Below are 18,410 nucleotides of genomic sequence, written 5' to 3' on the forward strand. Positions count from 1 at the left end.
TAAGAACACATAATCCCATTGATAATAATTGATTTACTGCAATAAAACCGTCGGAAATTGTTACGTGTTTCCCAGTCCTACTGTTTATGATAAAGATAATAATGTGTTATTTTCCGGCTTTAGACAATTAATACCTAAGTAACTAAATGTGTAATGGGATTTTTGTTACTTTAGTGAAAACTGCACGTTGTAAATTCTAATTTATAGTTACTTTACAGGCCGTAGCCTATGGGTCGCTTGCAACAACAGCGTTGCCACTTCCCCATTTGGGCTGCTTCAGATTCGGGCGAGATGATATTGACTTGTCTCAAAATTGAGGTCTTGTAGTCATTGAGCGAACTATCATATATGTATTACATACTTATTTGAATGTCTTTTATTTCCCGATTTTACTTTGTTTTTAATGCATCAACATGTACTAATTACTCGTACTTACGCAATTCTTGATAAATTTTGTAGACAAGATCATCGATAAAAGTGATTTATGATAATTATGATGGTGAAATGGCTTATAATCTGTTAAGAATGTATTAATTATAACAATTTAGATGCTTGCACGCATTCCGTGTATGAACACAATGCTGAGACGCGCTCCTATCCTTCTCGTCTGTCTATTTGGGTTAGGCGCTGGTAATTGATATATCATTATCTATTTTATAACATATTAAAATATTATAAAGTCAATACGGGTAAGTGTAAACATGCCCTAATGTGGACCTGTCTTACCCGTATTGACTCGTATAGATATTTAGCTGATCATATCGTAAGTTACATCTAACGCTATTTTATATAACGCTATTTATATGTCTATAACGATAATTGTAGGCAAAATTTCAACCTCTTTATTTTACAGCTCTGCCGCCGAAACCTATCTTGAGGAAGTTGGATGATCTCCGGTACCAGCATGCGCGGGATTCGGCAGGAAACTACCACCTTGTGGACATGTGGATGACCCTTGATGACATTATAGATGTTGCTCGATTCGATCCTTTGGCATCCAATGTGTACCATCTATTCACCAGGTCAGTAAACTGTATAATCATAATCGCTCAACAAGAAATACGATTACTTACATTGTATTTCCGGAATAAGTCCTTTTAATTTCTGTGTTAGGTAGAGTCAGGCTAAGCTATATCTGCACCGTATTTGATGCAAGTGTTATTTTATAGAAGTTTGACGTTTAAATATGATAACACTTCCACACTCTGTGTTATCGAAATCGGCCCAGAGTTAGCTTAAACTGACTCTACCTAATTTCTCGAGAGCCTCACGCAGTTTGTTTTGTGTTCATTATACAGGGTGGAAAGATAAGTCGGGCCCTGGAGGGAAACTACCTTAAATCCTTAAGCTGCCTCATTTTACTTAAAGCAGACATTCCTTTATTTTTAAAAAGAAAGAAAACTGCATTCAAAGTATTTTTCTTTTTTTCTTCAATTTAGCTTGTCTAAAAAAATCTTAAGTACTAAATATTAGATTTTATGGATATTTTGTACGACAGACGAGTGTAAGACCAAATGTTTCTTGGAGAAATGTTATCATTAACATTAACTGTATCGACTAGTAGAATAATATTGCGAGTTTTTATTTTTTTGAATTTTTAGTCAGTTCGAGTCCCGGGCGAGGCAAACGAGTTTAAAAAAATATATGAATGCAGTTTTGTTTATTTTTAAAAATAAAGGGATGTCTCCTTTAAGTAAAATGAGCCATTTTAAGGATTTAAGGTAGTTTCCCTCCAGGGCCCGACTTATCTTTCCACCCTGTATTATAATCTTTATTCTATTGCGTGGTAAGTTTAATATATGTTTATCATCAGTGCGTTGCATTACGTTCATACAGATATGAATTTGATCTATCCTACTATAAAATTACTGTTAATGCACAATTCTCACTACCTATAAATAAGTAGGTAACTTTTTAATCCTGTAAGTCCGGCTTAACTTTGATAACGGATTATCTTTTCGTTTACGTAATCCACGTCAATAATCCTTGAATTTAAAAGGAAGAACATGTAAAAATAAGAAAATATATAAATGCGAAGGAATGAAGTTGAATGCTTATGCACAGTTTGGTGGTTCATTAGTGGCACTTTAAATTCACTAGATGGCGCTGCTGAAAAATTTAGACGTCCGAGTGTTCGCTGTCCCAGTACATGTCATTATAGGGACCGTGCACGTTGGAGGGTCTGCCATCTTGTGGCCTGAATCGGAAACATATGTGCATTTATGCACATGTACATTGCCATAGCAAGTGCTACCATCTATCGTTCTTGTAGGTACGTTTTGAGCATAGCATTGTGCATAGTCTGCCATCTTGTGGGCTACATAGGAAGCAAAAACGTCATATTTACGCCTCAGGCCAAAAATTTGACGGCTAATTAAATATTCAGTAAATATTTCCAGGGACAACCCGTCAGTGAGTCAGCCCTTGCTGATGAACAACGCGGCTCTGCTGCAGCAGACTAACTTCAGCAACGCGCGGAGGACCATCATACTTATTCATGGCTGGAGGGATGGTGACGTTGCCTCGCCTTTTGTCACCAATCTTGTACCTGGTATGTAAAAAATCTACTATAAACTGTACTACGTATGTACTCCTGCTGTTTGTACTCCATATACGTAGTAGTAGGTTCCTTACCTCAAAAGGAAAAATGGAACCCCTATAGGATCACTTTGTTTTCCACTATGCTACACTAATACTCGTAGGTAGTATAAAAATGAAAGTATTATTGGTACCTATGTAACTTACGGCTGCCCGTACTCCTAGCGAGGACCGATTGACCCTCACCAAACAGCAATATGCAAGTAAGTATATAAAAAAAACCTTACATATAAATACCAATTTATACCAATAGTTTGTTAAGATTTGTATTTGCCCGTTAAAAATATTTTTCATCTCTCCTGTTCGGAAAGTTCACCTTTCCGAACAGAAAGGTGGAATAGTAGATTGTTAACCAAGGGTTGAAAGGCACCCATTTCTGTCGAGGTAGTTTGGCGCTCGAACGCAGTGAGAGCACCAATAGTCCGAGACAGAAATGGTGCCTTTCACCCGAGTTAAACACTCTACTTTTCATATCGAATGCGAGGAAACCAAACAAGACAAGGCAATTTCGCAAAATCAGTAATGGAAGTAATTACCTAATAGATCTACGGCCATGATTTATTTTCCTTAGGACTTACTTGCAATCGGAGACTTTACGTGTGTGAAGATTAATAACCCATAGCGAAAATCGATTGCAATATTTACGAAAACACACATTTTTTAACAAACTGCAGTAATTTTAAAATGATTTGGTCATTATAGTATGAAAATTAGCGGGATTGCCTCTTACTTTTTAATTTTATACTTTTTCGTTCTAAAAGCCGCAATAGACTACCGGACCGCACCGCGACCTTGGTGCGCCTCACAACGTAATAACATAATAAAAGTATTTTAAATATTAAATAACAATTTAATTAATAATATAAGTAATTTTTATCTTGTATTTTATTTTCATGATAGTGCTAAATAACTTTAAAAATCAATTTAATATCGTACAAACGTTTAACTGTGGCTGTATAAGATTCTGCCTTTGCTCATTTACGCAAGTGTAAGGTTTAAAAAATATTTTTGGTGTATTCCTTTTGGTTCCCGCCTTTTGAAATCGAGTATAGTAGTATACCCTATAATGGACGTGGAACCAGTAATGGGACAAAAAAACATACTTCCTCTAAAATAAGTATCTAAAAGTAGTTTATAAACACTGGCTGTATATTATCATAAATAGGAGTCCTAGAGCTGTTTCAGTTTGAAATTTTAGTAAATTTGGTTGCTTTTTAAGAAATTGGCGTCAACCCAAAAGTTGTCGTGTCACTGAAAAAAAAAACCACTACGAATTCTTAACAACTTCGCTAAGAGAGGTGCGTTAATTTATTAAATTTCATTCAATTAATACTTGATGAAAACTAGAATGTGTTTTGTTAATTGCATTCACCATGAGATAAGGTATACTACACACTATGTTGTGACTCCACAGATGTAAAAAAATAGTGGTATTTGGCCCAATCCCATTATAGGGGTGTACTTTCGTTTCGGCCAAATACATTTCGCCAAATTTCACTTCCCAACAAACTTATCGCAATAGTTTCATTTCCCAAAGGAACCTTTAGCAAAGTTACACTTCGCATATAATTTATTTGGTCAAATTATCATTTGGCATGATTTTACTTTGTCAAATGTTATTAGGACAAAAACTTATTTAGCAAACGTTTTTTATTGTCTAATATTATATTCCAAAAAGATGTTTGGTCAAAATTGTCACTTCGCAAATTTGACAAATAGGCATCTCTATTGAAAGTACTTTTTGTTATGTTATAATTGGTACGTTAAATTCTACGTAATTTGGGTGGGTTGGGTTAGGTTTGAACTGCGATCCTCACAAAACGGAACCGCTATCAGAAAAGTGGGTTAGGTTAGGTTAGAACTGTCACCCTCACAGAATCGAAATGCTATTAGAAAAGTGGGTTAGGTTAAGTTAGAACTGCGGTCCTTACAGAAACGAAATTCTATGTACTAAAAAAAGGTCATCGAAGTGGATTAATTAATTTAATAGAATAACGAGATGTAAAAAAATTGCATGACATTTTAAACTAAAATGTGGTTTGAATATTGGTGGTTATTTACTATTTTTGGGTTACAATGATTACTTTGGTGTTATTTGCTTTAATAGAATAGCAAGATGTAACAAATTTGGTTGTCATTTTACATTAAAATGGAGTTTTAATTTTAGTGATCATTTACTAGATATTTTTGGCAGTAAGAATGTTTTTTTTTGACGTTACATTTTACTATGTATATGTAATGATCAGTTAAATACTAGACAAATAAAATTCTGCAGCCTCCACTTTATTGGTATGTAAATTGTATGCCATGCAATATTTTGGGACATGTAAGTTATGCTTAATGATACATTTGACTAAATAATATTTGGTAAAATGAAACTTGTCCAAGTAATTATTTGCTAAACAATAACTTGCCAAAAAAGACTATTGCTAACTGAAAATTTGCGATAAGTTGTTTTGCCAAACATTTTTTTGGGAAATGATAATTTGGGAAACATAGTTTGGGATGTGATACTTTGGGAAACGATTTTGGCCCATTCGTTAGTAAACCCATTATAGGAGCTGTAAAACTGCGTACCTCCTATGATGGGACAATTGACAGAATAATGCTTGCCGTGCCATAATTTCATGTTTAAACAATACAGAAGTAAAATGTAGTTACGAAATATGTCAATCAGGAGGTATTCTCGGACTTCGGATAAATTAATATCGTTTTTCCAAACTTTTATTTAACTTGCCCTGTTAGTTAGTGTGGGTCAAATCTTGGTAGCTGAATTTGAGCCACTTTTCGATTTCCGATTCAGTTGAAATTTTGTGTAAGTAGTACGTAATTAAGTATGCAAATCAGATGATAATGCAATATTATGATAACATGGACCTAATCTGATGATGGAGACAGGAGGTGGCCATGGGAACTTTATTGCAATAAACCCTAACTAATTGTGTTTGGGTATATTAGAATTGTCTCGATGGATCTAATACAATAATAATTGGCTGTGGAAAGAAAAATACATTCAGCGATAAAAGCTTATACCAAAAATTGATTTTTTTGCCGTAACTTATTCCCCATTTCAATATTTTATACTGATAGAGCAATGTCCATTATAGGGGGCCCATTACTGGATCAACGTCCATTACCGGGGGCCCATTACTGGAGCTTTGGTGTCCATGACTGGAGAAAAAAAGCATAGTTTTAATTTGTTAAATACACATATTTAACAAATTAAAACTATGCTTTTTTCCACAGAAGTTTCCACAGAAACTAATTGCAGTATCTTTGATACAACATGCCTAAAACATGAAAGATGGATAGGACTTTCATTTTTTAACACGCTAAGCGGTAGACCATTTACATGTATACGGGAAATATCATAAATACTCCAAATTTCCTCTTAAATGTCCCATGACTGGTGCTGTTACTACTTATAAATAGAATTCAACGAAAAAAAATCAAGAATAATTTGTTTTTAACAATTCACTTACATATTTTTTTATAAAAAAAGGATCAACGTGGGATTAGTAAAATTAAACAAATACCAATTGTTCCAGGCGAGGAAATAAAGACACTATTTTTCCATTTTGTTTCCACCCAGTTGTTCGTGAGACGGGGACGCAGAGGAGTACACCACTTTTCTGCACTAGAGCATAAACGTATCACTTTCTGCGCACCTTTTAGAACAACAACGACCCACTTTCAGAGCATGAGATATGAAAAGTTTTTTTTTTTAATTTTACTTCGAGCAACAGCATATTATTCAGTTGAAAGCTCTTATATTAGCTTCCGCATGACTGAAATTGGTGACGTTTACATTTTGATCGAAAAAAAATCGAAAACCATAGACAATCCTATCTTAAATTGGGATGTATTTGAAACGGCCTTAAAAAAGTGAAACTAAATGAATGAATGTAATGTAATTGTAGCCGAGATAAATTGAGAGCGACTTACATAAATCCAGTAGCACCTTAGCAGACCGCGTGGTGGTCTATGTATGATGATTTGGAAAGTCTCTGCTTTATCGACAGCTGCATATATCCATAGGGGGCACTGGGTCACTAATAAGTCTCTGGTTGATTTTCACTTAAATCGCAGCGACGGGACTCGGGATATGAATTATTTTAATCGGAGCGCGGCGCACTCGCGGCCATTGGGTTTAACGGCAGGAGAAGTTTTTTTTATATCCTCGCTAGGTGGCGCGGTGGTAGGTCGCGCCGGAAGTAAGGGCTTTGAGATAAATGCAGTTGCCAGTTCAAAATATCTAGCTACAAAGTACACGAAAATATATTCTTTACTAATTGTGTTGCTTTGTATGTATAAGAAAAATACCTATTTAAATATGCATAGAAATTGATTAATACTAATCTGTTCCTCTACGGAACATGCCGCTCACCTTAAAAGCACGTAGTGTCTTTTAAAAGAACACGCGAAAGCTCAACAAGATAAGAAACTTATACCTAACTTAAATGCTAACATTAAGAGTCGTAACGATTGTAGGAATTATTCTAAGGGTAAGGGACAGACCTTAACTACGGGTCTTTTGAACAAGGTGTTCCCACTTTTTAAAGTTACGACGCGAATAACTTGATCAGTGCCCGGATGGACAGCATGAACGCGCGCGAGTTTCCACTGTAGCGGCGGCAAGTGGTCATCGCATACCACAACAACAGTGCCTTCACGGATGGCGGGACCGCGATCTTGAAGCCACTTTGTACTCTGTTGCAGTTGATGGAGATATTCACGACTCCATCTACGCCAGAAATGCTGGACAGCTTGTTGTACCCAGCGCCAGCGTGTAAGACGACTAGGGTTTTTGTCGATCAAAGAAACGTCCGGTAGGGCCGTTAAGGGCTCGCCGATTAAGAAATGAGCCGGCGTAAGAGGCAACGGATCGGAAGAGTCTGAACTTAACACGCAGAGAGGACGACTGTTAAGTACCGCCTCGATTTGACAGGTCAGCGTGTGCATAGAATCATATGTTTGCGTCTGTGTACCTATTACGCGATATAAATGGGTTTTGAAACTCTTAACAGCCGCTTCGAATAGTCCACCGAAATGGCTAGCATACGGTGGCTGAAAATGCCAAGTTAATCCTTGTTTTAAGGTTTGTTGGTTGAGAGCGCTCATGACCGAATCGTTACGTAAGAACGTGTATAATTCTTTAAGATAATTATTACAACCAACAAAGTTACGTCCGCAATCGGTATATATATCTGTACAATATCCTCGGCGGGACGTGAAACGACGCAACGCAGCTAAAAAACCTTCTGTGGAAAGTTCGGAAACTAACTCAAGATGTACAGCCTTAACGCTCATACATACGAAAACTGCAACATAACATTTTATTATTTTTGCATTACGAACCTTATTAGCGCGAACGTAGAATGGCCCGCAAAAATCGCACGAAGTTTTACTAAATACGCGCGCGGGGCGCAAGCGAACCGAGGGAAGCATGCCCATGCGAGGTTGCACGCGAGGGGGGCGTGCGCGAAAACATGGAATACAACGATGCACGCGTAGACGTACAATGTCGCGACCCGAAATAATCCAATATCGCTGTAAGATCGAGTTTTGCACGCACTGCGGACCGGCATGCAATTCGTGTATGTGAGCATCGTCAATAATAAGATTTGTAAGAGGATGTCGTTTAGGTAAAATTAATTGATGTTTTGACTCATAAGGTAAAATCGATTTATGAATACGTCCGCCGACGCGTAATAATCCCTCACTATCTAGAATAGGCGCGAGACGCCGCAAACGTAACGAAGGGTATTTATTTGACGAAATATTTTTAAAGTCGTCTTCAAACACTTGTTGTTGCGTAATCATTATAAGTCGCTTTAATGCAAAGTGGTACTCTGGTACGGTGATGTACTCAGGGAGCGTTTGGTTATGTTTTCTACATTTGTTGTAAAAACGAAATATTAATGCCGTGACGCGAACTAATTTACCTAGCGACGAAAATCGCGTAATAAGAGTATCATCATCCGGGGAAGTAGGCAATGTGGACACACATGCGCAATTAATATTTGTTGATTCAATTTTATTACGTTTTTCCTCCGCTGTGTTTACTACCGGTTTTTGTATAGGCCAGGAGTCGTGACTTTGTTGGAGCCATGTGGGACCATGGAACCACAAGTCATTTTGTACGAGCGCGGCGGGCAACAGACCGCGCGACGCCGGGTCAGCGCTGTTGTCAGCTGACGGGACGTGACGCCAGCAGCTCGCCGGGACACGGGACAAAATCTCACTGGTGCGATTAGAGACAAACGTTTTCCATTCGTGCGGGGGTGACTTAAGCCACGCGAGCGCGACGGAACTATCTGACCACGCGTACACTTGATCGGGGCGAATGCGATCACCGTAAATGCGCATTACTCTTTCTATCAACTTTGACAGGATCACGCATCCCATTAATTCCATTTTCGGAATTGTAAGGCGAATGGTTGCAGCAGTTTTTTGTGACTTGTCACGTGCGTTTGATTCAGTTGATCACGGATTATTATTACATAAGTTGCAAAGGTACGGTGTACAAGGTAGTCTTCTAAATTTTATTAAATCGTTTTTGAAGGGCAGGGAACAGGTTGTGTCCGTTGATGGGGGGGCAACTAAATCTGAGATGAGGACCCTTGATGACTGTTCTGTCCCTCAGGGTTCAGCGGTTGGAAATTTCCTTTTCTTGGTGATGATTAACGACCTCATTAGTTTATTTCAAGATGGCGATTTTATAATGTTTGCTGATGATGGATGTGCCATCATTACTGGTGATACCTTCGATGAACTAAAAGAGAACATTTTATATACATTAGTAAAATTGACAAGCTGGTTCCAAGTAAATGGGTTTTTGATTAACTTAAACAAGACATCTATAATGCATTTCTGGCTAAGAGGACTATATCCGACCCCCCTTGGCATAACGGTAAATAATACTACACTGCCACAGGTGCAGAACACGCGGTTTCTTGGTTTCGTATTTGACTGTGGCTTGAAATGGGACAAACATATTGATGCACTTACCAGTAGACTTACTAAAGCGTCGTTTGCACTGTCTCGGCTTGCTCCTGCACTATCATGTAAGAATCTCCGTATGGCATATTATGCGTATGTGAACTCAATATTAGCGTACGGTATTGACCTTTGGGGGCTGGCAGCCGATAGGGACAGAGTATTTTTGCTACAAAAGAGGGCTGTTAGAATGTTATCTGGGGTGCCGCCATTTACTCCGACTAAAGAATATTTCCGCGAATTAAAAATACTAACGGTGCCCTCGTTATATATTTTAGAAGTGGCAAAGTACATGTATAAACACAAAAGTGAATATGTGATGCGTCGACCTGAACAAAGGAGAACTGATAGGGACATTAAGTCTGTCTTTGTTAGGCTTGCGAAAACATCCAACTCATTGGGGGTAGTTGGAATTAAAATCTTTAACAGCCTGAGCCGTGAGATTAAAGAGGCGGCTTCTTATGACCTGTTTGTTGAGAAGTTGAAAGCCTATTTAATTGATAAGGCATTTTTTACGGTTAAGGAATTCTACAGTAAATTTAACATTAAATAATTTCGTAAATAATGACATTTGTAATGTATAAGTTTTAATGATTTCTTCTTCTTTCCTTGATCTGGTTATGTGTGTTTATTTTAGTGTTAGTGTTTTGTAATAGTTGAGTGTTTAATGTTAGTTGTATATTTTGTAGTTCTATTGTGATTTTGTTTGACATGTGTTATTTTGACATTAAAGAAATTGAATTTGAATTTGAATTTGAATCCGAAGTGGAGCTACGCGGGTTCGAGCTATGACTAAATAAGTTTGAACCTTACCGGTATTGTCCGTAAGACGTATATAAACACATGCGGCATACGCAATTTGACTTGCATCTGCAAATCCGTGAATTTCGATTGAATCGAAGTCGTCAGTATTAAAAATATGACGAGGAAATGAAACTTGAGATAAGAGCGGGAGCTCGCTAACAAAACTCGTCCACGAGTTAACTATATCAATAGGGGCTTCTGAGTCCCAAGGAACTTTTGCTAACCATAGCAATTGAATTAAATGTTTGGCAAACAATGTCACCGGAGATAATAACCCGAGTGGGTCGTAAATTTTTGCAATTTCCGAGAGAATAGCCCGCTTCGTACAGGCCCGAGAAGTACTTTGTACTTTGAAACTAAATGAGTCTGATCCCGGATTCCATTGAAGTCCAAGGACTTTGACCCCTTTGTCATTTTCCATTTCGGCAAAATGAACATTTTCGCGCCGCTCACCATGAGAATCTGGGGATCGCGTAACAGCGAGAATAGCTGGCGAGTTACTTTGCCATTTACGTAATTCGAACCCGGCCGTGGCACAAATACCTATCAGCTCCTGCTGCAGAGCGAGGGCCTCGGCTGTGGTATCTGCACCGGTTACCACATCGTCGACAAAGACGTCAGTTAGTAACACTGGTGAGGCGCGCGGGAAACGCTCAGCTTCGTCGTGAGCTAGCTGTTTAATTGTGCGCAAGGCGAGATAAGGGGAACTACTTATACCGAATGTAACGGTACGAAGCCTATAGTCGCGCAGAGGCTCCTCGGGCGATTGGCGCCAAAGGATGCGCTGAAAATCCCTATCACTTTCACGCACAAGAATATTGCGATACATCTGTTTGATGTCGGAACAAAATGCAATGTTATGCACTCGGAATTTTAGAAGAACGTCAACAATGTCTAAGTGTAACTTAGGACCTGTTAACAAAACGTCATTTAACGAGTGTCCACTTGTCGTGCGACACCCAGCGTCGTAGACTACGTGCGTGCGTGTAGTTTCGGAAATTTTTGACACACAATGGTGAGGTAGGTAATAACTCGCGCCAGCGGGGGGGTTATCGTCCGCGAGCTCCATGTGGTTGAGATCCACGTACTCCTGGAGGCAAGCGTGGTAATCCGCCTTCAACTGGGGGTTACGTTCTAGACGGTATTCCAATTTATGGAATCGTGCTAGGGCAATTTGCCGAGACTCACCTAGCGGCGGTGCATCGGGCTTGAATGGCAGAGCGACCATGTATCGCCCTGTTTCATCACGCGTATGCGTCTTTTGGAAAAAGGATTCGCATAGCTTTTCTTCGGGAGTGTAACTCCGCATCTCTGGTACTGACTCCAGCTCCCAAAACTTCTGAAGATTGTCGTTGTCAAACGACGTAAAGCAAGTATGGCGTGGAGTCGAAACATCGAAAGTAAAGTTCACTTTACCTCCTAGCAAATAACCAAATACACTGTTAATTGCGGTGGGCGTGCCAGGTTTACCTCTGACAATGCCATCGCGAACAATATCCATGAAAATGTCCTCGCCGAGTATCATGTCGACCGGCTGAGGTTTATGAAATTCAGGGTCGGCTAAAGCGAGTCCCTGCAAATGAGGCCAATCAGCGAGAGGTGCTAGTGGTACACTAGGCATTTGACGGGTTAACTTCGCCAGAATAGACGCCTCTAACGGAATGATTGGATTTTGTTTGCCCAGTATGGTGTCGTTTATTGCACTTACGACCATGGACATATATATTACTTCGTAAGGACGCGGCTAACGAGCACTAAAAAGGGGGCCGCTACATGGGTGTGATATTTGCATTTATCACACCCCGGCGCTCAGTCGTGTGGCGAATTGCGCAGTAGAAAGTTGTCACGCAGCATAACACAAAAATGCCTTATTGCGTTGTAAAAGGGTGCAAAAACCATTATAGGAAGTATAAGAAAAAAAATGGGATCTCATATCATCGGTAAGTAATTTCCAATTAGGTTTATTTATTGCTTAAAACCAATTTTAAACGATAATTTTATTTCATTCTCACGAGCAACTGATGTTCGCTCGTACGTCATAGCGCTAATGCATTAACCTTGTAAGGACGTCATTTCTCTTTGGAAGTTATTATGAAGTAGAAATGCATACTGCGTGATTTGTATAGGTAAATCTACTTAAATATGATTAGTTGATTACCTACCGGATATAATTACCGAAATTAAAGTACCTATTGTCTGTCTTACAGAGTTTGTTCCCGTTTCTTTTACATAATTATTAAAAACATTCGAAATAACAAGATCAAGTATTTGTTATTGTTTTATTCGTTGACTTAGGTACCTAGTATATTGATTCTTGTCAGGTATAAGTTTTTAATTAACTGTAGGTAAAACTCAAAAAAAATTAACAGGTGAGCGCTAGAAACAAAGCGCGCATTTTCAAACACCGATTAATTCACATCGCTGTATTTAATACTTTCCATTACCTACTTATATTTTTGCATCATATTTGTGGACAGGTGGCACGCTCTCGTTTCGGAGGCCAAGATTCTCTTTGGATCACTGAGCCAAAATAGTTAGTTTGTATTGCTGTTTCCTTCTTTTTTACTCTACCTGTTTTGCAAGCAAGAAACTAACAGAAATAGTTGTTCGCCGCATTTTACTCGCGAAAGCTCGGGAGGTACTTATCGAACTGTACTGCTGTAGCTAGTAGCTCGGCCAAATTGTCGACCTTGACAGAGCCGGCTTACACAGGACGGCACACCGTACTGCGCGAATGTTTAAAATATTGCATTGCCGCCTGAGACGATAATGACATCACGAAATAACGTAGAAGAACGGAAACTTATAAGGATAAGTTCGCCCATTTTAATACAATAAATATGTTAACTAAAGCATTTATTACGAGAATCATAAGTAATACATAGGCAAAGGGTTAGGTTAAGACATATGTAGGTAGGGTAGAAAAGGGGTTTCAGTCGATGTGTGGAAGGGCGGCACCGTCGTCGAACCCAAGCCACCTGGCGGGGGACTTAAACCGGTGGCGTGTGCCTCGGATGCACATGGTGGTGGCACGTATAACGGCGTTACTGATCCTGCATCTCAGCCAGCCCAGTACAGTACTTAGAGATCGGTTCCAACGTTGAGATATGGTTTCTGCCATATGTTTTATAACGGAGGACATTTGGGGTGCATAGACGCTGTCAACAGATGTTACAAGTGGTGTGAAAGTTGCATGTCGCATTTCACAGGCCGTGGAATATTTTCTCTGTTTTTCGTCTTCAGCTGATTTTAGTACAGATAATATGTCACGGGTCTTGAGAGGTAAGAAGGAGCGTCAGTGTCGACGACACGGATATCAAACAACGCCAACAAATACAACAAATAATTTTGATTAACCATAAACTTAATCGACGCTCTTCTGATATAAACCGCGAATAAACTTAACAAGCCTTGTACGCCCGTACAAAGTTATCGCGAGAGTCGAGCTCACGTAGTTGTACGCAGTGTGTAACAGATGGCGCTTTTTTGCTGACATGAAGATCGCAACGGGCAATTCGTATGCATGCGCTCATCCATAGTTTATATCTATGCTTACGACACTTGAAACTGGATTTACAATTCCTTAAGTCGTGCCCGGGGCATAAACAATTGTAACATACATTGTTTATTTTCACAAATGCAAATCTATCTTTCACCGATAGGTCTAAAAATTCTAAACATTTATTAAGGGAGTGCATTCCTTTACACTTCAAGCAAGACCGAACCTTATTTGTATCGTCGTAAGGTCGACTTTGGGCTGACGCCGTACTTGTTGCAAAAACACGCTTGGGTGTTATTTGATTCGAATTTATATTTGTGTTATTTTTACTACTTAAGGAATTGTTTCGAGTGGACTGTGTATTGGAAACTGAAATCATCTGTTCCGCTGAAAGTTCGCGTTCGAGGAAAGCAATTAGGCCTTGAACTTTAGGTATTTCGCCCGGGTTGGTTAAGGAACGTTCATATTCTTTTCGCGTATTCACGGGAATCTTACGTAATAATAAATTTAACAGAACGAAGTCCCATTCCTTAACCGGAAATTCCATTACTTCCAGCGCCTTTATGTTTTCGTGATAAACATTAAACAAATTTCGCATAGCAACAGCTGATCGCGCGGAACAAATATCTATATCGAACAACTTATCCAGATGTTGTGATGCGATAATGCGTTTATTGTCATAACGGGACTTTAGAATATCGAGCGCAATTGTATAATTACTTTCCGTTATGGGAATCCATTTAATTAAATTATGTGGCTCGTTTTTGACTGAAAGGAGCAAATACCTAAACTTCTCCGCATCCGTGTAGGCATTGTTATTGTGTACCAGCGATTGAAATAAATCGAAAAAGGCAGGCCAACCAGTCGGTTCGCCGTGATATTCGGGAAGCGATAATTTAGGTAAATTTCGACGATCGGTACTAAGCGTTTCGTTGGGGGTAAGCGCGCGGCTCGCGCGACGCCTTTCTACGTCTACCTCCTTTAGGTTATTTAAATGTGTAACTATCGCGTAATACAAATCGTTAAAATCGTTACGAATCTTAATATTGGCTTCTTTGTTGAAGCTTTGCAATTTAATTAACGCTTTTTCGATTTTAGTTTGAATCTTAGTAAATTTTCGCTGATGCACTGTTAAATCTGTAGTTCTTGAACGAAATTGATCTGTATTTGTCGCTGCGAACTGTAATGTTCTCTTTAATTCGTCGATAATTAGATCTCGTTCGAATATGTCTTGTGTAATACACGATGTGTCGGCTTCAGTATTGCCGTCTGTAGGGTTAGGAACCATTTTGCGAGACAAAGATGGCGGCAATGACAATACTAAATTGAACTACAAACGTGTCTAAACGAAAAACTGGGTACGAAATACCGCAAAAATAGCAAAATACAAGAGCAACACAACCAGAGAAAGAAAAATCCGGATCGAACGGATCAAAAAATTATGTAGCCGAGATAAATTGAGAGCGACTTACATAAATCCAGTAGCACCTTAGCAGACCGCGTGGTGGTCTATGTATGATGATTTGGAAAGTCTCTGCTTTATCGACAGCTGCATATATCCATAGGGGGCACTGGGTCACTAATAAGTCTCTGGTTGATTTTCACTTAAATCGCAGCGACGGGACTCGGGATATGAATTATTTTAATCGGAGCGCGGCGCACTCGCGGCCATTGGGTTTAACGGCAGGAGAAGTTTTTTTTATATCCTCGCTAGGTGGCGCGGTGGTAGGTCGCGCCGGAAGTAAGGGCTTTGAGATAAATGCAGTTGCCAGTTCAAAATATCTAGCTACAAAGTACACGAAAATATATTCTTTACTAATTGTGTTGCTTTGTATGTATAAGAAAAATACCTATTTAAATATGCATAGAAATTGATTAATACTAATCTGTTCCTCTACGGAACAGTAATGATAATATTACCAATAATCAACATACATTTATTGTGTTTGACTTTCCTCATAGTCGAAATTAAAAGTAGAGTGTTTAACTCGGGTAAAAGTAACCATCTCACCCTCGAACTATTGGCGCTCTCTCTTCGTTCGAGCGCCAAAATATCTCGGGTGAATTGGATCACTTTCCACCCTTGATTAACAATCTACTATTGTCTTTTAGCTTTCCTCACCGCCGAGGATGTGAATGTGATCGTCGTGGACTGGAGCGCTGGCACCAGCGGTCTCTTCGCATCTGCCATCGACAACGCGATTGCCTCAGGTAAGATAAGAGCAGTTTCATTTGAATTTAAAATGCTAAATTGAGCTTTCAAGTAATATTGCAGTCATATACAGAGTGGCTTCAAATTGGTAATACAAAACACTTTGATTGCGGCTAAGTTAATGCTAAATAGCATATTACATTAACCCCGTTGTTAAAATTAGCTGTATTTAATCATCGCAAATTTTCTAATAAAACAAATAATTAAAGTCCCGAAGTGTGGCTACCCGACATCCCGACATGTTAATCTTATTTTCTTTGACAAGTGACAATTACTAATCTAAACACGTTTACTTCATAAACACTGTGGCAGGTAACCAAAGAGGACAGTGTTCATTTGTAATTCTTTAAGCTTCTTTGTTAATCATAATGTTAGGATAACCACGTAAAGCTTAAAAAATGGGATAACTTAAAATAAAAATAAAAAATATTTTTGATTATTTTAAAAGCAAGACACTTAATTGAGGGGCTTAGTTTAGGGAAGATCTGTGTAAAACATTGATTTTGTATTACCAATTTGAAGTCACCCTGTATATTTTTATATCAACATAAATGTATTAAAATTAACCTTAATACCAATGAATACAAAGTAAATTTTATATGTATAGGTCGCGCTGTAGCTGCGTTTATCAACTGGCTCAACCAGGAGACGTTCTCTAGCAATGTGCAGTACCATATCGTGGGGCATGGTATGGGCGGGCACCAGGCTGGAGTTGTTGGCAGGACTTTGGGAGGAACTGTTGCCTATGTCACTGGTTAGTAAAATTATAAAGATCACCCATTTGTAGAAGACAGTCCCTGACTTTTGTGCTTACATTATTTTAACATTCCTAAAAAAATATACTGAAAACTTTTTAACTTACGTACTTACTTACTAAAGTCATATACCGTAGCGTGTATCGAATTCCTATTTTATTTTTGTGCCAGTATGACTCACGGCAGTTCAGATATAATAACTATGGAATTTTTTGAAGTTACTGTAAATTATAAATTACACATCTCTTTTTTAACAAATCATGTTTATAATCAGCAGACATAGTACATTTTATAGCATTTTTTGCGCAGCGAAGTGGTGTTAACGGAATCGGTATAGATAATTCCAACTGAAATGGTAAATTAAGGTTAATATTAACGTAATTAATTAATCATTAGAGTTGAAATTGTTTATACAAATTCCGTTAACATCACTCCCCTGCACCGAAAATGCTATAAATTTTACGATGTCTAAAATTTATAGCATTTTCGGTGCAGATCAGTGACTCTCGCACATCGATGACAGGACCAAAACTTATTTGTCCTTCCATACAAATTATATCTCGTTAAGTAATCTATTGTCCTTTGCCAGGTCTGGATCCATCTCTCGTCGGCTGGATAAACCACCCAGACCGCTTCCAAGAAACTGATGCCATCTACACAGAAGTCATCCACACTAACTGCGGAATCAACGGCTACCTATCCAGCTTAGCTCAAGTGGACTTCTACCCTAACGGCGGCGAATCCATGCCTGGCTGCAGCTCCCATGCCTGCGACCACGAGAGAGCCATACACTACTTCGCAGAGTCCGTGGTCAGTGAAGGCTTCACTGGAAGACAATGCATCAACTACTTGGCTGCACTTTTACAACAGTGTAACTTGTTGCCTCTACGTTTACAGATGGGCGGTTTGAGGCCAAAAATTGGGTAAGGCTTAATGTTCTCCATCTTATTTCCCAAAAGTGTCCGAAATAGGAAAATGGAATTGATATTGTAACCAATAAGTCTAATTTAGAGAAATGGAACCGATTGGCCATGCTTGGAAGCATTTCGCTGGCTCAATATTGTAAAGTGTAACATGGGTTACATTTTCAAGATAATTGAAATCCGACTTACCTCTAATGTCACTATGATAATGTTCATTCAGTTCGATAATAGTGAAACATGGAACCCTGTAATATTGGGCCAGCGATTTCTAAACTCACACCTACGTATTTTGATAAAATTATTGGTGTCTACATGTTAATAGTCTGGAATGAATAGAAAATAAAAATAAATCATATGCATAATACCCGAGCATAATATGTTTAAGGGATTGTACGTACTTATATGAGTGAATAATCTCATTATTTTTTTCAGATCTACGGGTGTGTACCTGCTTGAAACGAATGCTGCTCCCCCGTTTTCTCAAGGATAAAAACAAAATTGTACGGTCAATAACCTTTTCAAAACAAATACAAATAAATACGAAACCTACAACATTTATTTTATTAATAAAACTCTTAATATTAATAGTAATAATAAATAGGAAACCTTGCAGTTCGGAA

General features: G+C 38.6%; 1 protein-coding gene across 1 annotated transcript; it reads left to right on the forward strand.

Moving 5' to 3' along the window:
- The first annotated feature begins 541 nt into the window (after window positions 1-541).
- LOC134679987 (pancreatic lipase-related protein 2-like) lies at window positions 542-18,342 on the forward strand. The gene is made up of 7 exons (XM_063538954.1): window positions 542-630; window positions 854-1,022; window positions 2,400-2,551; window positions 16,013-16,111; window positions 16,720-16,866; window positions 17,457-17,790; window positions 18,223-18,342. Exons 1-7 carry the CDS (start codon window positions 549-551, stop codon window positions 18,278-18,280), a joined length of 1,041 nt encoding a protein of 346 aa, XP_063395024.1. The 5' UTR covers window positions 542-548; the 3' UTR covers window positions 18,281-18,342.
- The last annotated feature ends 68 nt before the right edge of the window (window positions 18,343-18,410 follow it).

This window comes from Cydia fagiglandana, chromosome 3 (genome assembly GCF_963556715.1).
Source record: "Cydia fagiglandana chromosome 3, ilCydFagi1.1, whole genome shotgun sequence".
NCBI lineage: Eukaryota > Metazoa > Arthropoda > Insecta > Lepidoptera > Tortricidae > Cydia > Cydia fagiglandana.